The sequence below is a fragment of the Chaetodon trifascialis genome, chromosome 6 (assembly GCF_039877785.1).
Source record: "Chaetodon trifascialis isolate fChaTrf1 chromosome 6, fChaTrf1.hap1, whole genome shotgun sequence".
NCBI lineage: Eukaryota > Metazoa > Chordata > Actinopteri > Chaetodontiformes > Chaetodontidae > Chaetodon > Chaetodon trifascialis.
The window spans coordinates 2,513,332-2,539,893 of record NC_092061.1 but is presented as its reverse complement, the minus strand read 5'-3'; the positions used below and the strand labels follow the sequence as shown (position 1 = coordinate 2,539,893).

Here is a 26,562-nt window from a genome sequence, read left to right as displayed (position 1 = left end):
TTCAAGGTGAGGACGTAGCATTAGTTTGGATTGTATTTTTGATTGTGACAAAGATATCACGCTGTCTTGAGATGTAATGAATATAATTAAGACTTGGCATGATTTTACAAATGAAGGCAGTGTTTATTAATCAGAAAGGAAGAACACAAGCAGACGTCATGTCTACTTTAATTGTGCGGAGCTGAGTGAGTCTCAGTACACACAGCAACCTGTATTTTACGTAATTGCATGTGGATTTCTGTGGTTTTCGGGCTCCACGTATCACAAACTGTATGTGTCGCATCTGAGAAACATGTCAAGCTAAACTAAAGTACATCAGCAAAGCAAATTGTAGCCTAAAAGCGGTATCACAACCCATACTCTGTTTGGGGTGTGTGCAGCAGTTATGTCTGAAAAGCAAACAGAGAAATCACCCGCTTCCACTCAGGCAGAGTGTATGGGTAATGCTCGGGTTAGCTTTCTGTGAAGATGTTTGCAAAGGTAAGAGTGTATTTGAAATCTCTTTGACCTAAAGCGTGCTTACAGCCACTGCATTTGTCATAATTTCAAGGCATCCTTTCTGGTTGACTTCAAATTCCAATTTTCTCCTTTCTCATGGTACCGAGCTTTAGCTTCCTCCCAAATGTGTGCAATCGTGGAAAGAAATGTGCTCTTGTACAGCTGCAAAACGCATTAGTGGTGGGGGACAAAAGTGTTGCTGTAGAGCAGTCACTTCCCAGGCTGTAATGGTGGGCTGGAACATCGCTCACACAAAGGCTGGTGCACGTCCAAAAGCAGGCCGTCTAAAGCCCGACCCTCACTCTAAAGCCCACGCTGCACTGAGGTCCATTTAGCTGCTGGAAGTCAGAGAGAGCACCAGCAGAGCGCGAGTGGCTTAGGTTACACTGTCTGTCACTGCAAGTCATTAAAAAAAGTAGCTGAACCCCTCTCAGTTCTACACATGGCAAACCCATTTCCCAGGTTAAATTACAGAAACGCTGGCTGCTGTAAAAACTCACACGCCATCCATCGTCCCCCCAGAGACGATAAGAACCTTCGGATTTGGAAACATGAGAGTTTTAAAAAACAGGAAGAGCAATATGTAAAGAGATATATGTGAGCCGTGCGTACGAGCGATTGTGTCTCGACAGACGTGGCGTTCAGATGTGCAGACCTCTCCGAGCGCAGGTCTGAAGACTTTGAAGTCAGGAGAAAGGTCTCGAGTCTTTGATGTCCTGAAAAAGATCTGGAAGCTTTCATACCCCGAGAACACACAGAAGAATGAAATGTCAGGCGTGAAGACAGCAAACTACGTTTCCATGTTCAGACACATATCGCTCTGTTTCGCTTCAGAATATTAGGCAGTTTAGTTTCTGTCAGCAAAACTAAAACCATATATGTTTTGTTGGGTATTCAGATATTTAGAATAACACTATAGAGGCTGTTTTTGAAGTTTCCCACAGTCGCCTCGTGACCTTCAGCAGGTCCCTGAGGTATATACTATCCTCTCCTCTGTATTATACATAATGAATCGTCCCTTGTGTCTTCTTTTGGACGGTATCCTTCATCCATGACCTTAACCATCCTCGGTAGCCTGTCCTCCAGTCAGTTGGTAGACAGGAGGCCCAAATTCATCACCACCTTTCATTCTCCTCCCCTGGCCTATCTGATCTATGATAGCATTAATAATAACGGCTGCAGAACGTCCTGTCGCCCTCTGTGCCCTGCCCACTCCCAGCCTGCGCAGATTACCACCAGCCATTCACAGCCCATTAAAACTGTATTTACTTATCAGCCTCTCTGGGGCCGTCACTCTGTTTTCAAGACTGATGCCCAGAGGGAAGGCAAAGAGTGACCTTCACATAGCCTACAGTGCTCTGAGTCATGACTTCCAAATGCTTTCTCCTTTATTTTGCAGCCTAAACTGTACTGAAGGTAATCAGTCCATCTCCATGACGAGACAAAGACCTGAACACTTGAATAACTGACTTAAATCTTAAAGGAACAGTTTGACATTTTGGGAAATACACGTATTTGCTTCCTGGTGAGCCGACACAAAGAGCAGCCGGTTAGCTTAGCTTATAAAATCCAGCCTCCAGCTGCTCTAAAGCTCGCTAACTAGCATCTTGTATCTTGTTTGGCTTCACTTGTACAGAAACTGAACTTCAAAATTAAAAATTAAGTGCTGAAAAACGAACATGCCAAAAACTGCAGTTCCACAAATGGCCACTCGAGGCAGCCTCCAAGTCACCATAGACTGCCATATTAAAAAACTTTTCAGTAGAAATAAATGTTTACAGCATGGTACAAAAACTGTTTTGCTATCTATAGCTAATTTCCTGGTTCATGACAACCTCACATGGGTCAATTTTCATATAAGTTACTCCTTGAAACTATATTAAGGCTTACAGTTGTGCATAATTATGGACGTGCTGCTCTTAGTGACAGCTAGCTGCGAGGTTTCAGCAGCCAGGCTTCACTCAGTTCACCTCTTTGCTAATTTCTGGATTAGCCGGCAGTTTGGCAGAATCAACCACTGCTCCACAGAGTTCCTCTCACCTCTACGGTGTTTCAGCATTTTAGCTCATTGTTTTGGTTTTACAGCCCTCAGCTGAACTGCTTCAGTCTCACGGCTCTCATAGCGTCGTTTTTGGCTGTAGCAGACGGCGACTAGCTCGCAAACATTTGTCACCCAAACAGCCGAAACATCACTCCTGATGAGTGCTAATGTTGCACCATGTCAGTGTTTTCTGCTGCTCTCGAGTGGCCAAAAATGAACTTAATGCAGTTTTTCTTATGCAGGTTATTACAGCACTCATCATTTCACATCATTACACTTCACAGAGATGTTTTTTTATGTTGTAACATGCTTAAAAGATACCATCAAACAGTAGCGACCGCACTGTTCAGTGCATTACTCTGAGCCTCAGAGTGCCGTATGTCAGCCAGAACAAAGAGTTTTTTATACCTGTGGTTGGGTTGACCGCATATATGCCATTATATTTGACTGACAGTTGAGCAATCACGATAACATAAATGGGACAAGGTGAACTCTCCTCATTCTTCCTTACACAGACTGTTATTTCTTATCAGCTAGAATGTGTCATGGTCTACTTTGGGTGTGCTTAACTTCCTCTGACCTTTAAAAGGACTGATTATTTCCATCCACAATCTTCACTCGGCAATACGCCGCCAGCACAAAAGGATAGGCCCGGACCTGCTGCTCTGATAATTCCAGCTCTCAGCGAGGAACTGAAGGAAAGGAGGCCACAATGCCCCGTCACTCTATTATCATTTCCCTGCATCCACCTTCACCTTCGCCATCGGTTTTCCATCACCTTTCACCTCCAGCGTGCAGCTTTTTCATCAGCTGAAGGGTTCAGCGTGCGTTCTGCTTTATAGCGTCTTCAAGTACTTTGTATCCGTGGTAATTAACTTCTCCTTTATGCATCGCCCTCCTGGGACAAACCACACAGCTCTGCGTGGCCCACGGTACTCCGTAGCTCTTTAAATCTCCTCGCTGCTTCAGAACTCCCATGGCTCAAGTTCCTCTGACAGCACTGTTTGATAAAAACAGAGGAAATCCAAAGGGAACTAACAGGTCTAAATGTTTAATAGATTCTTATTTTACATGTGGTAATCTCATAATCACATGTTGGAGCGGGGTCACATCTATCACTCAGGAAACAAATGAAAGCCTCGTCCTGCTTCCTGTCACCTCAGGAGGAAATGTGAACCAGATAAATGATGGCCTTCTTTCAAGAGAGGCTCAATCTATTGCCAGCGATTTGTGGCCAACAAAGTAATTTCGATACCATTCTTCGTATTGATAGATGGGGCCTACGTTTAATAAAGAGGCAGGTTTAGTGGTAAGGGCTGTAGGAATGGAACCGCAGTTATCGTCCCTCTTTTCCCCTCTTTTACCTTCAGCTCGAAATTAGACAGAAGGAAAAGGACGAAGAGCTCAGAGGGTGATATTTCTGACAGCTTTTTGACTGCCGCCATCACTCCTTGATACCTATAATCCCAGCGGATCGTTGCTTCACATACAGCATTGAGAGAGGTTACATTACCATATCGAGGTGAAATGATCATGAGTTCATTGTTTGTCGGTTTGGTTGAACTTTAAGCTCAATGGAAGACGAGAGCCCAAACACAGTAAATCAGCCCAGTTCAGCTCATATTAACTTATGCATTTCTTCTGTTTCCTCGGGGGGGATACAAATAACGGTGGCTTGGAGGATTTTAGCAAAAGCAGTTTCAGATCTTCCATTTTGATGACCACGGGCACCTGAAATGCTTTGTGAATGACTTGACGCTGTGCTGCAGTGATGTTCCTGACAGATGTGTGCACAAAGACTTAAGAGCTGATCACCGGCTGATTTGTAAAAGGTAAAGTAGATGTTTCATCAACATGTGGCTCAGAAATGGAGGGTAAACTGGAAGACTTAAGTCACTTTAGAGGGACTCTGAGCTGCCATCCGTTCAGGGAACAGGTCTTTATTGATGAGGTGAGAAACTGATAATTGTCTGACTTTGATTGAAGGAGTCCTCAGTGTGCCGAACAGACTGTCTGAGTGCTGTTTGTTTGCCTTTTTCTGTCTGTTTCCATTCACATGATGGGTTGTGTTTGCCTTCATGCGTGTGTAAAACTATGCTCTTAATGCCTTTTCTGTGTCCTAACAGCTGTGCGTCACTGGCTCTGAGCTCAGAGCTGATGTGCCGGCCTGTGCTGCACTGCTGCCACCTAAAGACGGTCTGAATCAACTGTTATTTGACCGGCAGTCACACACATACTGTACTTCATCATATATTATTTTTACTATATTGTGCATTTTTTTTAATCTTTACTCTTGAATTGTTGTTATTTTATTTTCTATTTGCACATTTGCTTTAATCCTTGGCACATGCACATTTGCACACATTTGCATTTTTACTATTATTATTAGTATTATGGTTATGTATCTTTGCAGTAGTTTGTAAGTTTGCAGTTTGTTTGTTTTTTAACCTTTTTAAGCAATTCATCCTTCTTTATAACTGCGTGTTGAGCAATTTGCACAGCAACAAAGCTATTTCCCTGCGGGGATCAATAAAGTTCTTCTGAATCTGAATTTACCTTGAGAGGACACACCACTGCAGATCCTATCATATCTTATTTATTAATTTATTCCACGTCTAACAGACGCTCTGCTTTGCCTCTTTAGCACAATGTGTGAGCTTCATGTAAAGTGCTATCATTACAAACAGAAACTTCATGCTGCTTTTCTTGTTACTGAACGTCCTTTTGTTGAAGTCAGCTCAAACATTTCCACTTGGTTTAGCAGCATTTATCATCTCGCTCAAACCCACCAGCCAAGCGTCCCATATTCAACACGTCCCCTTTGTTTTCATTCAATTCACCACTCAAACAAAAAGCATTTCATGTCTTCTTCCGGTGGCCTCGCACTATTTAAAAGGACGTGTCGGTTTAACTAATTTGTCCTGAACAGCAAGACATTTACCTCACTTTCCGGAACATGATAAAGTATGTCAGCACCAACATATGCTGTGTTAAAATGCGCTGTCATTAACATATTATTTAGTGCTTAAAATCAGACACACAGATGTGTTCAAAAAAAGACATCTTTTGTAAGAGAGCACTCCTCGACGGGTCTCAAAGCGAGCCATCTGTCACCAAAACCAGGCTCAGCAGGGTTTCTTTGCTAAACAGGACAAAGGCGACTGTTAGCAAGCAGATGCTGTCAGTATAACGGAGTAGTTGTCGAAAAAAACATCTGAAAGCTGCTGTTTCAGACTCCTGTGCCATATGGATAAAACACTCTTTCTAGTACTGTCGTGATGGTGGTAAAATATTTTGTTGGTCACATTTTCTAAGGAAGAACATCAGACTAAAAACACCAAATGGTGATCAATGACTTGTCTGGAAGAAAGGGACACATTGAAAATGTTATTATGTTTTATTAAATGCGTGACAGAACAGGTCAGATACAAAAAGGTGTATTGTGAATTATGATCCGTGAAGTTTGACATCTGAACACATTATGTTTCACAGAAAAACAGTTTTAATGATGAAACATGCTGACTGATTTGCTTAATTACCAACAGAGGACATTCATTTTGTCTGACACATGTTCACAGTTAGACTGGAACGTCTGTTTAGTAGAGAATACGTTTAAAAGCCTGCACTGTTTGCTGGGTAAAGCTTTGTAATTATCCGAGCTTATCACCACAATTTTAATGATGTAGTTGACAAAATGCCTCAGGTCCAATATTTGGTGCTATCTGCCAGATGCTGTTGAATTTTTCATGTGTCATATCGGTGTAAGCCTCAACAGGTGAGCGCCATCGTTTTAGGACACACAAACCCCACGGCGACATAATAAATATTCAGATTACTGCGATTTACAAGTGCAATTACAGTCATTGTTAGATTTTCTTCACTGGATTTGTTCTTTTGCTAACAAATATCACTTGGTGTGCTCAAATGTCAACAAGAAAGTACTTTTCAAAAGGTAAAAACGAGCATCAGCTGTATTTCCTCTGTTAGACGCTCAGGGCTCAGCTGTGGGACAGTTACATTCAAACTGCATACACTCATACTCTCACACACGCTACAGCACACACACCTGCATTACATTATGTCATTTATTTTACGCTTTTACTCGGCTGCTCTGTGTTTGGTTGCTTATTTGTGTATCTTAGTGGATTTTGTGACTTCTGCATTTTTTTAAAAAGCATATTGAGGTGAGATTCCCTCTATGAACCTCAAGGGGTTTTCTAAATATCACAGGCACAATCTTCTTCTTTTATTTTGTTGTTGTGTTTATTCTGCTTTTTTGCTGTACAAATTAACGAATGAAAATACAATTAAACTAAATAAAAACAGCTATTGTTCAAGGACAAAGCCTAAAGGGGAACCTTCGTTGCCTTTGTGCTTTAAAGGGGAAAGAAAACACGGTCGGACTGGTGTGGGCGTGGTCGACGCTTCCTGTTGTGAAGGTAAACGGCTAGCGCGAGTGTCTGAGTGAGTCTCTACCGACTGGCCTTGTTTGAGTCATTTTTCTCAAACATTTTAATTCATATTTTTCAGACAACGAGTGAAACATTTAGCCAGCAATGCTAGCGACGAGTGTGACCTTTAGCATTTGCCTGCTAGCTAACAAAATAACTTTTGCTTAATAACGTAAATACATTTGTCGTAAGTTAGCCGACTGTAACGTCAACACGCTAAAGTCAAGAATAAAGTCAAACTTCGTCGTTTGAGTATGAATGAAATATACACTAATTAGTTTATAATAATATTCAGTAAAGCAAACTAGCATGAAGTTAGCAAGCTAGCATGAAGCGTCACCCATTTCCCAGACATTGGTCAGCTGAACTCGAGAGATAACGTTGAGCAAGTTGATCTGAAGTGACTCGCTTTCTCTCTGACTCTGACACACCCTTTGTCCGTGACTTGAACTTTTGTTTTTGGTTAATTTTCCAGTTAACTGACTCGCTCGTGGGCTGCAGAGCGCAGGAGCCATGCCTTTCCTCCACGGCTTTCGAAGGATCATATATGAGTATCAGCCGCTGGTGGACGCTGTCATGTGTGTGGTTGGACTGGAGGAAGGAGGACACGAGGACAGGTAATGAAAGTCTTTTTTACAGGAGAGTTGTTTTTCATCCGCAGATGGAAAGTGTAGCTCAGCTCTGATGCTCTACCTGAAGCAGTTTGTGTGCTCTGTCACGCCGTAACTGCTGCAGAATGCATTTGATAGACTCACTGATGGCGTCTCATAGAGTTTGAATGAAACAGCTCTACCTCCCCTTCTGCGTCCAGAGTCCAAAGTCCTGAGGACGAGTCCGCTGTCTGCGCTTCTCTGGTGGAGCTTCTGGAGCGGGAGTCCCAGTCAGAGGTGTTTGTGGAAGGCATCAGCTACGCTCTGATCAAGGTGGCAGAGCGGGGACTGGTCCACGCCGCTGAAGTCCTTCTGCGCTATGGCGCTGATGTCAACTTTGAAGGTGAGAAACAGGGTGTGAGTGTGCTTTAAATTCATTGCACAGACTTGACGTGAAGCTGCAAAGCACCTGAAGAGGAGGAAGCACGGCAGAGGAGCCAGTCTCCTCATACAGGTTCGTCAGGGTGTCCCACAGCCTCGCTGGTCTTAGAAGGTGAAGTACTGTGCAGTCACTAAACTCGTGTTTGCCTAATTTTTTTTCCTTCTTCAGCTGTATCTCTATGATTTATAGACAATCCACAAATCAGAAACAAATAAACAAATGAAAATAATGCTCATAGTAATCAGAGTGAGATGTGTCGTGGCAGAAGTGTGTGTTCGTCAGAGATGGACTGGAAAGACAAAAATTCAAGTGTGATTCAAAAGAGGTCAGAAAACCTCCTCGCTGTATTAGAATAGCCAGAACAGGCTCCACCTTTTATTGAATATCTCTCTGAAGTCTCAGAGAAAATGTGTGTGTGTGTGTGTGTGTGTGTGTGTGTGTGTGTGTGTGTGTGTGTGTGTGTGTGTATAATGCATTTAATCACTGCAGTTATTAACATCTGTAAAAGGTATTTTCTATGTATGCCCTCTGGTTTGACTCCCAGTTATGCCGTCTTTGGGTCCTTTATGAAATACTTCTTTCAGGGCATCAAACACCTCTTTCCCCAAAATGTTTTTAATTTAGGACACGTCCAAATTATGTGGATGTGTTTGCCACTTTGTGCACCACAATTTCTCCAACATTTCGCTGCATATGCTGAACTTATTTTAGCAACTGTTTCTGGTGTCTCAAGATTACCGTCTGTTTAAACTCCCTCCTAAATCTGAAGCCTAAATCCCTCTCTTAACTGTGGTGTTTGCGTAATTTTAAGTAAATGAATTAGTGTTTTTATGTGGTCACGCTTCCTCTGTATCTAGGACTTGTTTCTCTAACGGGAGGTTTATCATTTCCAGTGATTAATCTTTAAGGCCGCTCACACTTTGGAGATGACTTTAAACCTTTAAGAAGCTCTTCCTCCTCTCAGTGAAACATACTGTTGCTGTGTTGATAATTAACCAGCCCTCAAGCTTCCCTCTTGCTCCAGTTTTAATGTCTGGTCGTGGCTCTCTGCTGCATGCACAACAGTTTGAAGGTTTCCACGTACACTTGAGAGAATAAGTGTCCTTTTAGCAGATTGCAGCGGAGAGTGCGGCCCTTCCTGCTGCTGTGGTGAAACATGCCGGGGCTCGGCCCAGCTCCACTGTGGTGACCTCTGGTGGTAGCAAACGTGTCTTTCCCCAGGGACGCAATTAGAGGATCCTGGTCGAGGCAGCTGCATTCATCTTTTAGATTTCTTGAACGCATTTTTCCAGAAACTTAGAAGAAACACTGACAAATGTTCCCACAATAGCATGCAGAATGTTTCTTAGTATTTGCCTCTTTGCTGCTTAATTATGATACGACAGAATATTTGGATCTGAACAAACAAACAGGTAAATTAATTATAGCTTACAAATCCTCCTATATTATATTTTATTTCCCAGTGATCCACAAAGTCCAGATGTTGAATTAATGACATTGTGGGATTTGGAAGAGTCTTCACGAAAACTGATAAAAGCCATAGAAAACCATGAATACAACAAAACAGCTACACAGCTGCAAGTTCTAGTCGGATGAATGACTCTTGTTGGGAAGCTTTTATTGCACTTAACTGTAATGTAACGAGTTGTTGTCAACTCAAGTAACGAGTGTTTGTGCTGAACTGAAGGATGAAGAGTTCCTTTATGTCTTCTTCCGCTCAATAAACTCTCTAAAAAGCCTCTCGGATCAGCTGAAAATGCATCGTCACGAAGCTGTAAACAGCCTGTTTTTCTGGGCTCATCAGACGTTTTTGGAGATACGTGGTTCTCACAGGACGGCCACACTGCAAACATGCGATGAGCTTATAGAATATGATGCATTGATGTTGATTAAAGCAGCCAACAGGATATAAAGGAGTTCAACTGAGCTCCAGCTGAAACATCTACAGCAGTAAAATGCAGCAGGAATATGAGGCAAAGCAGGTTAATTCTACAGCTCCACTCAGACACAAGGCAGTTCAGAGCGCTTTACAGGAGCCTGGAAATACTGTAAAAACAAGAAATCAAAAAGCATTAAAGTGCATTAAAAAGACAATGAAAACAAGCAAGTACATAGTAAAGAAGCCGCATGTGAGAGAAGGAATAAATGGACTCTTTTCTAGTCTTACCGACGACTCAGAGCACTTTAAAACATGAGCATTCACACACACACACACACACACACACACACACACACACACACACACACACACACACACACACACACACACACACACACACACACACACACACTGGCTGCAGAGGCTGCCATGCAAGGTGCCACCTGCACACTCTGAGGGCGCTGCAGGGGTCAGAGGTCAAACCACAGACTTACTGATTGGTGGACGCTGGCTCTGCCTCCAGAGCCGCAGCTGCTCCAGTACACACAAACACAAACACAGATTAAAAGGAGTTCATGCATCTAATTTATCGGACAGCTGTGGTGATCAGTAACCTCGTAAAAGTCCAGAGTGAAGGATTTACAGGGATTTATGGGCAGAAATGGAATAAGTATGTTTTCATTCATGTAAAATCACTTTGAAATGAAGATTTGCTGCGTTTTACCTTCGAATGAGCTCTCCGTGTTCACAGAGGGAGCGGGGTCCCTGTAGTCCGCCATGTTTCTACAGTAGCCCAGAAGGGACACAGAGAGGGGCCATTTTGCTGCTATGTGCTAGCTTGAATTTGTCAGTCACACACATGCAGTGAGTATCAGTCAGCGCATAGACTTGTTCAACATGTGCATTAGTAGTTTTTCCTCAGAAGAATCTGGGTAATATTTATGGGCAGGAGGATTTTTATGGCATGTAGTGTTTTTATAATCTGTACATAATGTACTTATACATAGTTGTTTTTCTTTTCTGTATCCTGCACACTGCTTTTTTTATCCTGACCCTTTTGTGCCACTGTTTCTGCTTTTTATAAGACTCGCTGGCTGTAACGACTTAATTTCTCCGGCGTGGGTTCAATAAAGTCTTATCTTATCTTAAACCACAGTCAGGTACAGATGCAGTTCTGTTACATGTAAAGGTTTATTATCTGCTTTCATGCTGGATTGCTGCCAGCTGCAGGCGCTGCGAGAGTCTAACATGCAACAGCTTGAGAAAACACGAGTGAACATTCTTCGTTTGTTAAGTCATATGCTGCGTTTGAAGCACTCAGTAAACACGGAAAACAGAGTGAGACGTTTGTGTGTCGTGTTGTTCTTGTCTTCTGTATTTGTGTCTGCGCTCTGGTTTTCTCTGTGTTGTCTGCATTTGTATATGTTGCCGGCACGGTGTCTCAGTCCACTGCACTCCTTCACACTTTGAGGCCTTTAACCAGCCTGGTAACTGCTTCCAAACCCACAACCTGCATATTAGACCCTGAACCATCAAAGCTTTGTGAGGAAATGGTTCCTGTTTTGTTCTTGATATTATCAATAAGTCTCGTTCTGTTGGTTCTGTACCCTCAGCTTTTAAAACTGCCATTATCTAAATCTTCCATTTAAGTTGAAATATCTTCTGATATATGTCATCATTCTGCTGACCAGAGTGATCAATAATCAATTAATCACTGCTGACTCCACATCACTACAGCATGCTTTCATGCTTTCATTCATATTTATCAAATTGACCTCAATGTTTAAGTCAGAATAAAAACATCTCTGAATTTTCTGAGGTGAAGTTCGCAGTACCCCACAGATCGGTCCTTGGCCCGGTGCTCTTTTCTCTCCACATGCCTCCCTTTGGTGACATCATTTTTATGAATACGGTGTTAATTTTCATTGTTACTGTGATGATACACAGTTAACGTTTACCTGTAAAGCCAAATGACCTTTCCTGACTTAGAGGTATTAGTTCGGCAGAACAGATACGAGCTTTTATTTGAGAACTCTTCAGAAACTAAACAGAGAACAGAGACAGAAACTAAAAAATGACCTTTTAGCGCCCATTCTGGCCTCACTTCTGCGCTCACCTGTGCAGGCTAGAGCTGGTTTGAAGGTTCTTCTTTTAACTTGAAATGCCTGACCTGGACTTGCACCACCTCACTTTCCTGAGCTCATTATACCGTCCACACCTGCGCGCTGTCTTTGCTGTCCTCATGCTGGTCTCCTGGCCTTCAGTGGACAAACGGTCAGTTGGCCTCAGAGCGTTTGCCTCCTGTGCTGCTCATCTCTGGAATGGCCTCCCAGAATGTGTCAAAGAAGCTGGTTCAGCTGAAATCTGTAAATCAGGACTGAAAACCTGCGTTTCTACACTTCATTACAGCCTAACCTACAACCAGAACTCCGCCCGGTCCATCCCCTTCGGCACAGATGTTTTTAGAGAGGTTGTTTTATGTTCTTTTGTGTAATTTTATTTGTCTGCTGTTTGTTTCATCCTGCTGTGAAGTGAACTGGGACCATGATGCTTTGTGATGCTGCACTTTTGCACAGCTTTGCCGAGACACATTTAAAGAAAATGCATCATCAGAAATCTTCATCTGTCCGATTCATGTTTCATCTCGTGGTTAAGACTCAGTTTGTGTCATGTGAAAATGTGCTTCTCCCTCCAGACCCAGTGTCCTACTACAATCCTCTGCATATCGCGGTTCTGAGGAACAGGCCCAGCATGGTGAGGCTGCTGGTCGGTCACGGGGCGGACATCGAAAAGAGAGACAGGGTGAGACAGCTGCAGCTTTGCTTATGTCCTCTCTTCTTCTAATGGTATCTCCTCTGTTTTCTTTGATGTGAGTAATCTAAATGTCTCTTGGTAGATCCATGAGAGCAGTCCTTTGGATCTGGCCAGCGAGGAGTCGGAGAGGCTGCCCTGCCTGCAGACGCTGCTGGATATGGGTGCTGATGTCAATGCAAGAGACAAACATGGTAAACTCACACCGCCCAGTTGAATTCATTCTTTAACTCATTCAGTTGTTGGAAAACTAATGGCTTCGGTCTCATCTCTGAAGGAAAGACACCTTTGCTCCATGCCTTGGCAAGCAGCGACGGGCTGACTGTGCACAACACGGAGAACATCCAGCTTCTCCTCCACAGAGGTACTGACTCTGAAGTGGCCTCGCTCTGCCTTCTTGTCCCCTTTTGGTCATTCGGACACCCTCTCGAGCAGGATCAAGGTCAATCCACTCCATTCAGAGGCGTGTTAGTATGCATACCTGTCCACCTGTGTGCATTTTGGGATCAAAGTAAAGTGTCAGCGGCTGTCAGGCTGAAATATGCTCATACAGTTTTTAAGATGGAGCAGAACAAATCGTGTGATCCATGAATAAAGCGACAGATTTTTAACTGCAGGATGCTGAAGACTCAAAGTGGATGTCCTCTGCGTCTGTACAGTCTCAGGGTATCGTCTCTTCTTAGCGTACTCATAGTTTCATGGTCAGTGTGACTACATAATACTTACAAAAACAATCACATGCAGCGAAGTCTCCTGGCTGTGATCATCCCAAACTTAACCGTCTATTTTACATTAAAAGGCAGCAGCAAAGCAGCTTCTCACAACAGCCACAAAGAACCAGTGAGTCACACACATGAATCTGTCTGAGGAAGAGTACAACCCTGTTTCCAAAAAAACATCAGTGAAACAGAATGAGATCATTTCCTGATACTTTTTGACATGAACTCAACTGTAAACAGCACAAAGTCGTCATATTTAATATTTATTATAAATTGTATCTCTGCTTGAACACTTCAGATTCATAACAGAAAACCTGCCTTACAGTACAAACTGGGGGGTGGAGTTAAAAGACTTGGACATTAACCAGCCAGATGGCTTAATGAAAGATGCAGTTGCATTATGGGAAATGTAGGATCTAGTGTTTTTATTACTTGAGCCACACTAGAGAGGGGTTCATTTTAAAAGCTGTGCTCAGGAGTTTGTTCATTTCATGAATGACCTGAACAGTTACTCAGCTGTCTAAAGAGTCATTGATGAATCTTATCTGTGCCTCATTATTTCAAACGCACCATCTAAGGCTTGTGTGCTCTGACGTGCACGTCCAGTAGTTTGATCTCAGCTGTGCTTCTGAGTGCCGCTTTCTTCACTACAGGTGCTGACGTTAATGCTGCTACTGTAGACGGAGAAACAGTCGAGTCCTCGCTGGTGTTTCTGGTGAAGGAGGCTCTGGAGGCCACCGCGGAGGACGCCGCTGAGATCGGCAACTTCTGCCTGAAAACCACGCAGCTGCTGCTGGCTCACGGCGTGGACCCCAGCTGCTGTCTGAACGAGGACGGCGAGCCCTCGCTGACGCAGACCAGCCTGGAGCACTTTGACCTGCTCTTCCCTCTGGCTGTGCTCTTAATCCAGAGCAGAGCCTCTCTGGTTTGCTCCTTTCACGGCGACTCCTGCTGGTCAGGTTACAGCCTCCTTTTCCAGCGGCTCCAAACAGCCCTGCAGCAGTGCTCTGATCAAAGTCACGCCTCCGAGCTCCTGGAGCAAGCTGAGGTGCTGCTCGACTTGGCCAGGGTAGACGTGCCCGTGCTGCATCTGCCCGCCGGGCTGGAGCTCGCCGCGCCCGGTCAGGACCCTCACCCCTATGCTCAGGCTCTGCTAGACCTGCACAACCGCGTAGCAGAGCGTGAAGCGAGCCCTCCTGCCCTGCGATGCCTTTGTAGGGCGTTCATAAGGAGCCACCTCCAGCCGTGGCCCCTGGAAGACAGAGTCCGAGCCTTGCCGTTACCAGACAGACTGAAAGACTTTCTTCTTCCCGAGCACACATACACCCCAAAGCCTGGCTGGGACTGCTTCAAGCCCCAGCATAGCCAGCGCTGACCACGTCAGCTGTCGGCTGGTGTTTGCTCTACCTACAAAAAACAACAAAAGAAGCCCATAAATGAACCTGAAGCTAACAAACCACTGAGGTCTTCATCGATTGTGACATCTGTGCCAAATCTCCAGACAAATGTGTGTATGTTTACTTTAAGACACAGTGACAAACTTTTCATTGGTATCTTCAGCTGCTGCACTGTCGAGTGAACCACGTGTAAAAGAAGTCGCAGTACCAGAGAACAGCCACCAGATGGCAGTGTTGCTCTTGCGTGTTTGGAGCAGCTCAGATGCCAGGGTCAAACATTTAGTTATTCATTCACAGTGCAGCCTGTTACGGCTGTTCCAGCACAGCAGGCTCCATCTATATTTTATCTCCTCAACACGATGATGTTGTATGGTGGAAGTTGTGTGTATCTTCTCGCCTAACATGAAGACGGACCAATAAAACAGTCATGTGTCTCGCCATCCGCGTACTGATAGCCTGTTATATCCAGTAATAGCAGTTTGACAGTATTTGTCAACATATATGGGCTCGTGCCTGACCAGGAAGGGGCAGCACAGCAGTGGATGTGAGCCGTAAACTCAGCGGCTGCCGGTTCCAGGAAAACAGTGGGTGCTATATGTTTACCTCATGGTCGTGTTTGTGCACCAAACATCAGCCGAGTGAAAGCTGAGAGAAAGAAGCAGGAATAAAGAGCGACGGCACCGCAGCAGGAGTGTGTCTGTAGATGTTTTGACATGGTTCTACTGTGACATAGCTGCACTGGCTGCTGGCGTGGAAAGTTTTACCAAGCATTCTTAATGCTTATGTTTAAATTCAGATGAATTTCAGGCACAAAACCTGCTCTTAACATCCCGCCTGTGGCAATAAGCAAACAGCGCTTTAAAGAAACGCACCACGGTGGTGCGGGAACACCATAGGGTACATATGTGTTTGCGTCCATGTGTGTGTGTGACGAGCAAACTAAATAGGACATTGTGTTACACAACTAACCCCTTCCTGACATTGCTGAAGCTGGAGTGGCTCCAAGGCTTGCAAGCGCTCCAGCTCCTCTTGGTTATCTAGGTCACAGCCTCTGAGGAGAAGAGCCTCAGCAGCAGCAGCAGCAGCCCTGCATGACACACGCTTCACTCTCCTGTCTGTCTCAATCTCTTGACAAAACCTCAACGCTGGCCCTGGTCAAAGGAGGGAGGGAGGGAGGGAGGGACGGAGGGAGGGGGCTGCGGGAGGCAGAGCAGCCGGGGAGGAAAAGTTGCAGGGACGTATAGGTGGAATGGCTCATGGAGGACACATGGAAATGGAAATGGCAATGTTGGATTACATTTGTACAATACACGAGCTGTAGGAGCATAATCCACCCAACCAACAATCACAACGCTGGGGAGAAAAAAAAAAACAGCCTCCTTCCACAGAGTCCAATCCCTGCTTGTAGAAGGCGATAGAATAGAGATAGTGGGGGGAGGGCTAAGCCACTACTCTCCATCCAGCCTTTATTGGAAAACTGTGCGAGTGAAGCTCGGTACTGAAATTAGTTATTGATCTATTCTCTCCCTGAAGCCCATGGGTCTTTCCCACCGCACCTGCTCATTCTTTCACAGCCTTTTCTTCCACCACTCAGCCATTGTGTCTTTGCTTCCAGCCTCTGCGTGTTTTATTTTCTTCAAATCGTCTTTAGGTGCAGAGACGTCGTTCCAGAAAACGATCCTGCAAACGATTCATGTTTAATATCAGGGTGGTTTCTCGAAGGCGGCGAGCAGCTCAAGAGTTTGGCTGATGAAGTCACACTTTGAGGTGCTTCTCAGTCAACAGAGAGGACACGATAAGTCCAGAACGAGGGCAGAGTTTTGACATGGAAGCCTTATATGACATGTTTTAAATGTTATCTTTGTTTTTTAAACCTTTCTTTTCCCATTTTAAACGAGCACTTCTCATTCTTCATGCTGTATTCTGTTCAGCACCACTTTCACATCATACTGGGAAACTGAACTCAGTAAAAGAACATTTAATATGGCAGTAGATGTAAAATCTGATCCAAGAACTCGAGCTCAAGCTCGACCGCCGCAACGTCCCCGTTTCCTGCGTGTGAGCCTCCAGCACACAACCGTTCAACAACTTTAGTTTGAAATCCGCCGGATTTCTTTCAAAATAATGTGTGCTCACGTCGGCGGAGCTCCTCGTCTGGCCCTAACCTTTTCATTTACCACCACGTCACCAGCTGAGAGACGCCGCGCTCTATTCCGGGCCTTTTCTTCTATAGAGGCAGCCTGAGCACAGTGTGCATCTCCTTGTCTTTCTCTAGACATTGTCTAGACACGGGATAATTGCAGACATCACTGAACACTCAGCTGCCGCCTGACGCCTCATGGGAGTTGAGGTGGACTTTGGAGGGAAACGTCCAGCGGCCCGTGGGGGGCTCACGCCCCTTTAGATTGAGCGTTTATGTGTCGTCGCATGCGTTTGCCGGCGTGAAGCGTGGACTCGAGTGTGTGTGGGAGAGAGGGGCGAGAGAGGGCGCAGACATTGAAACGCACTGTTCACAGCCGCAGATGTGGTGACTTCATCAGAAAGAAATGCGCCCCGTCCCGCTGCTCCGCTCGCGTTGATGGAGCTCTCCAGAATTAACGGCTGCTAATGCCGACATGAATTAAGGCTGATTCTCACTGGGTAGCAGCATATTCTGCCGGCTGCCATATTTTATCTGCTGTTAGACTGCTGCTGTTCACCACACACTTTTAACCGAGGGGCTTTGGCTGTGTGTGTGTGTGTGTGTGTGTGTGTGTGTGTGTGTGTGTCGTGGGGGGTTTGGGCTGCTCTCTGAGATGGCCGCAGGTCGCCGGGTTCACCCGGGGTGTAGGACTAATCTCGGTGGGGGTGGATTGGCTGCGGGATGGCTGGGTCCTGTTGGGGCAGGCCACCTTCTCAGCCTGCTCCAGGTGTTGCTTCCTGCTTTGGAGCGCTGTGCTCACCAGCCTTCACGCTTTCACCCAGACTGTGCTGAAGCCTGTCCGTCCTCTCTGCTGAAGGACAAATATGTCAAGATTTAGACTCTATGTGTTGGACTTTCTGTCCACTTTTATACTCATGGTGTTATTCAGCTCAGACACTCTTCCAGAACGCCTCTCGCTGCATGCTGGGAGTGTTTTTTTGTCAAGTTTAGGCGTCACAGCTTCTCAAATCTCTCCGGACAGAAAACAGCTCCGGCCGGTAACCTCACTGCTGCGCACTCGCATGAACACAAATCTGCTCCTGCTCTTTGAGGGGGGAATAATTCGAGAGCGTAGCGCACCAGAAAGTAAAAGTTCCGTACTCCGGCTCCTATTTTAGAAGCACAAATCCACCACCCTCTGCATCTCTACAACTGACGCCATTTCACAGAAATTCCAGACAACTGGCGCCTGAGCTCTGCCTCCGAGAAGGACATGATGAATAGGACACACCCTTGGTATGCTAGTGAATGGGTGAATATATGGCACGCTGCAGTGTTACAGCCTAGATTCATTACAGCCTCTCGTCCCGGCTCTTTGGAGTGTCGTTTCTCTGCTCTCTCCCCTGCGTTTCATGCCGCTCGCCTATTTTTAAAAGCCTGAATTTGAGTGAAATGCACTGAGGCACCAGTAAGGCGAGCTGCAGCTCTTTCCAGCTCTGGTTCCTGATCCACCTCTTTGTTGTGGTCTATGCATGCCTGCTCTAGTCACATGACTGCGTTTCTATGGCAACTCGGGTTTGAGTAATCATTTGCGTTACGACCTTTATTCCCTTGAGGAAAGGGGAGGGGGAGGTTAGACCGAGCCTGTAGAAAGAGGGAGCGAGAGGGAAGAGAAAAGGCAGGCAGAAGGGGAGCGGCGGAGAAGCTCAGGGAAGGAAAAAAGGCAGAAACGACGGCTGCAGAGGGAAATTTTCGCCCTTTCCTGCCTTTGTATTTCATATTTCATCCTCCTCTCTCCGCGCTGCACGCCAGCCTCTGCCTCCACGTACCCTGCAGCTGGAGGAAAGGCAGAAAGCAGCCGCTGAGCACTGGGCTGCGTGCTCCAGTTTCACCATAACGTCTTTGTGCTGTGACTCACTGGGTGACTGGGACGGGCGGGCGAGTTTGGCTGGAGAGGCGGCAGCCATGTATGTTTCATAAGGGCCTGGGCGCGCGCACACACACACACACACACACACACACACACACACACACACACACACACACACACACACACACACACACACACACGCCTCCCCTTCGTTTCTTCTCGGAGGAAAAGCAGCACTGTGCCACATGTGCAGGTCTCAGCAGAAACAGATTCTGTATGTTCCTGTTTCTCGCTCTCCCGGCTGCGTTGTCATGGTTACAGAGCCAGTCCGCCACGGCACACGGCCCCCCCTCCCCGCTCTCCCTCTCTCTCTCTCGCCACCGTTGGGTGATTCAACCCATCAGTTGGGTTGTGTCATCTCCTAGATGGAGTTTCTAGCTCCCACATCTTTTTCAGTTTGAGCTTGTTTTCCAATTGGATTCTAGTTTAAGAAAATTGTGTGTGTGTGCGTGTGTGTGTGTGTGTGTGTGTGTGTGTGTGTGTGTGTGTGTGTGTGTGTGTGTGTGTGTGTGTGTGTGTGTGTGTGTGTGTGTGTGTGTGTGTGTGTGTGTGTGTGTGTGTGTGTGTGTGTGTGTCGGGGGTGAATGGGTGGGTATCTCTCCCCAGCGTTGGGGGGATCCAACATTGACAGGAGGTGGGCTCGACTGGGGGGCTGGTGATAGACACTGTGGGGGTTGTGTGGTGGAGGTGGTGCTGGTGCCGGCTGCTTCCAGGTGCCTGCGACTGGGGCTGAATATGAATGAGGGGCCCCGGTTCTCCAGAGATGGCGGCTGGGGAGAGAGCTGCTAAAACCAGAGACCAGCAGAGCCTGGCTGGTTGAGAGGCCCCCACAAGCTGCTGACAGGAGCTGGAGCTAGCCATCACGTTAATTAGCGTTTTTACTCTTGCAGCGGCGAATAGGGGGAGTGGGTTAGAGAGGGATGTGGGGGTGGTATATGACTCATAGACACAGTATGGTTTATTCATGATGGAGGAAGGGGATGTGTGTGTGTGTGTGTGTGTGTGTGTGTGTGTGTGTGTGTGTGTGTGTGTGTGTGTGTGTGTGTGTGTGTGTGTGTGTGAGAGAGAGAGAGAGAGAGAGAGAGGAAACAGACATTTGATTTGCACACAGTTCAGTGTGTGTGTGTGTGTGTGTGTGTGTGTGTGTGTGTGTGTGAGTGTGTGAGCAGATCACTGATTGGCACCAAGCCAAGATATTATTATGTCTTGAACATAATACCAGCATTCATTGTTACTGTCGCTGAGTTTTTCTCTTATTTTACAACGCACATCTGAAATGAGTTCATTTTATTTGAAAGGAGATCTTTCCTGTGATTTTCTGATGCACACGTGTAGCAGGAAATTTTACACAACGAATGCTAAGATAAAGATAACGCGGGACGAGGAGCCGCCGCGCCGCCCGTTTGTTTCTGTTTGGGCTGTTATGGAGAAGTTATTGATCAGCGGCTTTCGAGGCCTGTCTGGGACGCATCAGACTGATGAAACGGGTCAAAGGTGCCTCCCTCATAGGTGACCTGACCTTGTCTCCTCTGCCTCAGCCCCTGACAGTGATCCTCGCCCCCCTGAGGGACGCCAGGATCAATAGATCGGTCCTTTACCCGCACCGATCACCCGGCGCTGCCCGTCCCGGTCGAGCGGCGCTGCTGCGACGCACAGAACATTCCAGAAGAAGCGTCTCCTCCTCGCTCTGTCGGCTTGCTTCATGCCAGAGCTTGTGTGTTTGTTTGTGTTTGTGTGTAAGAGGGTGTGTGGGGGGGTTACATTACAGCTATGCTATTGTCTAATTGTCTCTTCTTATCATTAGTGACAACCATGACCTCTGTTATTGGCATATCTGCATTCTGCCTGCACTGCAGAGCCTCCACCACACTACTCGCAGCGTTTTCTCTCCCAGGAGCGGCAGGGCCCATGCCTCATAAATACAAACACAATCTCTCCTACACCTCCTGACTGCAGGACAGGACTCCACACATATCTGCCCGTGGAGCGCAGCCCATTTGCATACATATTAAAGTGACGCCTCAGAAAAAAGGAAGAGAGAGAAAGAAGAGGGGGAGAGGGAAGGGGGGGGGGGAGAGCGGGTATATGCAAACAAGGCTTTCATCTAATATGCAAGAACCGGCATTGCTCTGGCATAAATCTGCATCTGAGCTCAGGCAAAGAGAGCGGAGCCCATTTGACAGTAAATGGGCTGGGGATGGCTGTCAGATGCACAGGGGAACACTGTGTTAGCCCACAGAGAGCTGGGCCGATTGATCAGCACGCCATGTCACACACAACTGCAAGGTACTGCGCTACATGCTAAGGAAAATTTATGGATGTTTTCGAGGGAAAAGATGAGGGATGTATGTATGTCAGGAGAATATTGAACACTTAAAGGAAAAGTTCAACATTTTCTGCAAAGTGCACGTTCAGAGTTTGGTTTTTCTATCAAACAAACGATGAGATGTGTTAATTAGTGAACGTCAGAGGTGCTGGGAGGCACGTCCGTGTTGCCTTTGGACCGAGCTAACAGTCTTTATGCTAAGCTAAGCTAACCAGCTGCTGGCTCCAGCGTTACCAGACGGACATGACACCCGTATCTATTTAACCTGCAGCACAAAAGCAAAAAAAGCACATTTCTCAACCTAATTAGCAAATGTTAGCATGCTAAGCTAAGCCAAGCCCTGATCCCAAAAAAGCTAGGATGCTGTATAAAACATAAATAAATCAGAATGTGGTAATTTGCCAATCCTTTTTAACACATACTCAACAACAGTACAAAGACAATAAACTTAACGTTTGACCTCATCTGCTTCATTGGTTTTAAACAGCGGCCCGACTTTCTGAATCTGGGTTGTGTGTTAGCATTGTCCCTGTTAGCATTTTAGCATGCTCACATTAGCATTTAGCTAAAAAGCATTGCTGTGCCTAAGTACAGCAACACAGAAGCGCTATCCAGCTATAAGATGTAACTTTATTGATCCCATGCCTGGGAAACGAAGACGTTACAGACAGCATTAAAGAATAAAAGGGAGAAAAAGAACAAACAGAGAATGAAAAGGATCAACTATATATGAACATTATAGACAAAAAGAGCATAGACATAATATTGCCTTGAGTATTTGGATGGCACATGGAGGGATATGAATAATAAAATACTGTGTTTACTGCTGCACAGTAAGAAAACATGTAACACATTAGGAAAAGTAAAAACAAGATATTTGGACAAATGTAATTATATTAACAAATGTTTAGCGTAACAGTGCAGACAGTAGTTTGTGACCTTGTGATGTGTGCAGACTCTTAATCTTCTTTTACCTGTTGGCACAGCTATGCTAGCTGTTTCTAGTCTTTATGCTAAGCTAAGCTAAGCGCCTGGTGGCTAAAGCAGCATGCAGACATTAGGGTTGTATGAAACCCAAAAACACTGAACTGCTCCTTTACAGAGACAAAGCATTATTTCCAGAAGCTTCCTGTGCCGCACGATCCCGTTAATTTGTACAGAAATGAGCGTTTTGACCGAACAGAATGCTTCTGGAACATTTTTTGCACAAGCAGAAGTAGAGCGCATGATGGCAGTGCTAAAGCAAAGAAAAGAAAGGAAAAAGTGCACCAGCGAAACTTTACTTACTGTCTTCAGAAACTGGAGCGCTGCCACGAGCTCTGGGTTTCCCCTAACTCGGAGTATTTCATGTTGGACACCCTTGAACTCCCTTTCCTGTTTTCCTGCCTGAGCATGTTGCATTGAAGCACGCCATTCTGTCTGTACAGGTGATCTTACGCACAGGAAATGGAAACTCTGAATGTGCGTGTGTAGTGTATATGTGTGTGTGTGTGTGTGCGTGCAGGGTCTGTGCGTGCGTATGAGAGAGTGTTGGAATGGGGTGTGTGTGTGTGTGTGTGTGTGTGTGTGTGTGTGTGTGTGTGTGTGTGTGTGTGTGTGTGTGTGTGTGCTGGGGGGAGTTGAAACAGGATATGTTGGGAATAACACAAAGCACAGAAAGTGTCACATGATCTGAAACACAGGGTTGATTTATTTGGCTTCAGAAGGAATCTGTTGCATGTGGTTTGGAGGGGAGAATGTTTTCCTTCTTTGCTCTCAGTGTGCTCAGACACAACACATGGAAACATTTTCTGAGAGGCCGTGGCTCTGAAAAAAGCTCCAGACATTTTATTTCTTCTCCCTCTTTCAGAGCTCTTTCGCGTCTTTTTTTTTTTTCTTAGGAAACTGATTGAATTACATACATCTGCTCGCCACATGTGGAAATCTCCCTAATGATTTGCGATGCACTCGGGGGCCGTGGCGCGCAATTAGCTGATATGTTAATAGTTTATTTTGGTAAGAATCAACTGTTGGACTCGTGTACGGCCGGTGCGAGTGGCGGCGATGTATCAGTGAACATCCTATTTACAGCCTCTGTTCAGCCTGTAATAAATACACTTCCACTCACATGAGACAGTTGCAGGTCTGCTCTATTGTCTGCCATAAATATGCTGGAAGGGTTGGTTAAATATTGATAACACCAATTTTCTGCCACCCCCCACCACCACCACCCTACCCCACACACACCCTCTCTCCATCACCAGCACGCACACAAACACGTACACGCACACACATCTCGCACTCATACCAAAGCCCTCCCTCCTCCTCTCCCTCTATCTCGCGGTTATTTCACCCTCACAGTAACCTTGCTTATGCATATTGCATATGTAAATAAAGCACCCCGCCTCTCCAGTAATTGTGTGCATCTTCTCCGGAGCTGCATATCTCAGCTCTGTGTTGAAGAGGACGCTCGATGGGCTCAGTTCTCTTTGTTTAGCAGCGGTTCCTCTCTGCTCCGACTCAAGAACTGTAGATTTATTGATAAGAAAAGTAGTGGAAGAACATTTTTTTACCTCTCTTCTTCAAACGTCTTTAGAGTTAAGAAGTTGGTCATAGGCAGGACGGAGTCCCCTGTTCTGATTTCATGCAAAACATTTGCACCTAAAATCCTTTATCAACACAAGTAACATAAAGTAACTGTACTTTATAATCGTTAGGTCGGATTTTCATCTGCAAACAAAGCTTAAGTGTAGAAATTGTTCATATGAGAACATCAAAGTTGCTGGAGTTTAAATTAATTTGGCATCTTCCATCATTAATATTTTGTTCATTTCAGCTCATAAAACTTTAAATCCTCAGATGTGTTTACAAAATCCAAGAAAGTCTTATTCGGCTCAAGTGAAAGACATAGCAGTTTGTTGTCTTAAAATCTGTACTCCACATACATATACATACATATACATACTGTACATATTCCACACTTTTAAAACTCAGAGTTTATCATCTGTGAGTTTCTCTTTGTCAGCCGATAGAGCGAGCCTTCATTACTGAGCCTAAACGAGCTCATTTATTGATTTACAAGATTCACAAATTCAGATGGTAACACCCAGAAAACCATTTATACTACACATTAGAGTATATATAATATATATACTATATATATAGTATAGTATATTATACTATACTGTACTGTATCCTTAATAACGCTGTATGCAGTGAGCAGAAAAATACACGTATGAAGTAATTCTGCTTTACAGCAATGCCTGTTTTAGCTTTTTACACTTTAGTTTTTGTGTGAGGTTTTGAGGCTCTAACTCGAGGTGATGCTGCTTTAAACAGCTTTTATGACCTTTTCTTTAATCTGAGCGCGAAAAAATGAGAAACGTTAGAATATAATGAAAAACCTCCACAAATCGAGCCTCAAAAATCCTATTTTACACGAGCCGACACCGTCCTGTACAAAAACTACACAGCAAGCAGGAGGTTAAGTGGCCACTGGTAGTTTAACTGTACTATTTAAATCATAGTATATTATACTACAAGTGTATATTTCATGTAACGTGTATATTAGTATGTTTCTGTCTAGAAGCTGAAAAGTCTTATTTTCAGTTTACTTTGGTGTCGGTGATCATACAGTTACTCAGATTCAACAGTACTGCGTTCCAGCAATCACACTATACATATACTGCAGTATACTACCTGTACTGCACTATGTGAATCGGATCAGCTAACATCTGGTTCCATTAAAGACATCAGAGAGTAGCCACGACCGTTTGTTTCAGACATTAATAATCATAATATCCCAAAACTTTCATCTGAATTTCTACAGTACACATCTGCAGGTTATTAAAACTGTTCAGAACATGTTTAGTATTTTTACAGTATTTATGATTTCAGAGCCAGTTTTTAACTTTATCTAACCTTAAAATGACAAACTGATCTCTCTACAGTTATTTTTTAAGCACTGAGTTCAACAGCTCAGTATCAATAGTAATAAAATACTTTTTAATACACGTTAATACACTTTTTACCTTTAAGCAGCTCAGTCCAGCAGAGTCGTCAGAGCTGATCTGGGGTCTGTTTGACGTCTGCTCTGACCTTTGCTTCTCTCACAGATTAGTTTGTCTTTTCTCTCCCCCCCCCCACTCTAATCTCCCTTACATTTCCATTTAACCACCCATAATGCAACACTGCATTGAACACATGACATACAAACCTGTATCAGTGCACTTTCACCCTTTGTGCTCTGAATGCTTCTTGTCTTTGTGTTTATTTTGTTCACAGCTTACAGACTCTCATATGTCGCTGCCCATCGGTGCTGTTTTTATATTTATTCATATACACACATATTTTTCCGCTCACACACATTGTCGTCTTGTCATCTTTACTCTTCTTCTTCTCTGCCCTGTTCAGGTGCATTGAGAGCAAAGAAAACAGATGTGTACAGCAGGCCAGAGGTATATTTTTCCCTAAATATCACCTGTTATACCATATGTACTCCTCTATACTTCTGCACTGTGTCCTCGACCAAACGCAGGCAGTGCTGATGGTCAGGGATCTGCGTGTGAGTGCTGCTTGGACGAGGTGATATTATGAGCGTTCTGCGTAACAACATGTCAGAACTTCCATTAAGCCGCCATCAGATTTAACTTTCCCTCCTTACTTAACACTCACAGAGACTTCAGATTAAATCAAACTGTGTACTATTGTACTGTACTGCGCACCATAAAACAGGATGCGGTGCCATACGCAGCAGAAAAACATGGCGTCAATCTGCTCTCTGCCGTTTAAACCATATTCCAGAGAGAACACGTATGTTAGACTCCAGTTTACACTATTATCAGAGCATGATAACCGTAATTGTGGCTGTCCTCCTGATTCACGCGTTTGGCAGGAAATCAAAGTCATATCCAGGTGTTCGCTCCGATGTCTGCCATCTGCGTGTGTACACACAAACAGATGTGGGGCACGGATGACAGATAATCTCTCCACAAAGAGCTCTTACCTCACAGATCTGAGTGCACTGACAGTATTTCTATTATCAGAGGCCGTCCTGATGACATCACCGTCAGGTTCAGGATTTACCGTCTGTCTGAGCGTCTGTGGGCGTCTCACCCGGTGCTGTGCTGTGCTGTGCTGTGCTGTGCTGTGCTGTGCTGTGCTGTGCTGTGCTGTGCTGTGCTGTGCCGTGCTGTGCTGTGCTGTGCTGTGCTGTGCTGTGCTGTGCCGTGCCGTGCCGTGCTGTGCTGTGAGCGTTTGGATTGTGAGGAAGTGTCACTTGGTGCAGTTTGCAGTAGTTTGTGCTGTTAGAGCAGAGGACATGGTGGTATTCCCCTTCAGCTCGCTCTCAGCGAGGCTGCGTTCACAGTCGATGGCC

General features: G+C 45.1%; 1 protein-coding gene across 2 annotated transcripts; it reads left to right on the top strand.

Annotated features, from left to right (window-relative positions):
- Nucleotides 1-6,917: 6,917 nt before the first annotated feature.
- On the top strand, nucleotides 6,918-15,266 carry asb6 (ankyrin repeat and SOCS box containing 6). Of its 2 annotated transcripts, none has more exons than XM_070964262.1 (7): nucleotides 6,918-6,978; nucleotides 7,466-7,607; nucleotides 7,802-7,983; nucleotides 12,597-12,703; nucleotides 12,798-12,906; nucleotides 12,990-13,076; nucleotides 14,085-15,266. In XM_070964262.1, the coding sequence occupies exons 2-7, from the start codon at nucleotides 7,504-7,506 to the stop codon at nucleotides 14,804-14,806; spliced, it is 1,311 nt and encodes a 436-aa protein (XP_070820363.1). In that variant the 5' UTR covers nucleotides 6,918-6,978; nucleotides 7,466-7,503; the 3' UTR covers nucleotides 14,807-15,266. The 2 variants fall into 2 exon arrangements, with proteins under 2 accessions (XP_070820363.1, XP_070820361.1); XM_070964260.1 differs by having other exon boundaries at nucleotides 6,954-7,003.
- The last annotated feature ends 11,296 nt before the right edge of the window (nucleotides 15,267-26,562 follow it).

Coding starts and splice junctions, on each gene's coding strand:
- asb6 (XM_070964262.1), top strand. CDS start 7,504: ATGCCTTTCCTCCACGGCTTTCGAAGGATCATATATGAGTATCAGCCG. Junction 12,907..12,989: donor CAATGCAAGAGACAAACATG/GTAAACTCACAC, acceptor TCATCTCTGAAG/GAAAGACACCTTTGCTCCAT. Junction 13,077..14,084: donor CCAGCTTCTCCTCCACAGAG/GTACTGACTCTG, acceptor TCTTCACTACAG/GTGCTGACGTTAATGCTGCT.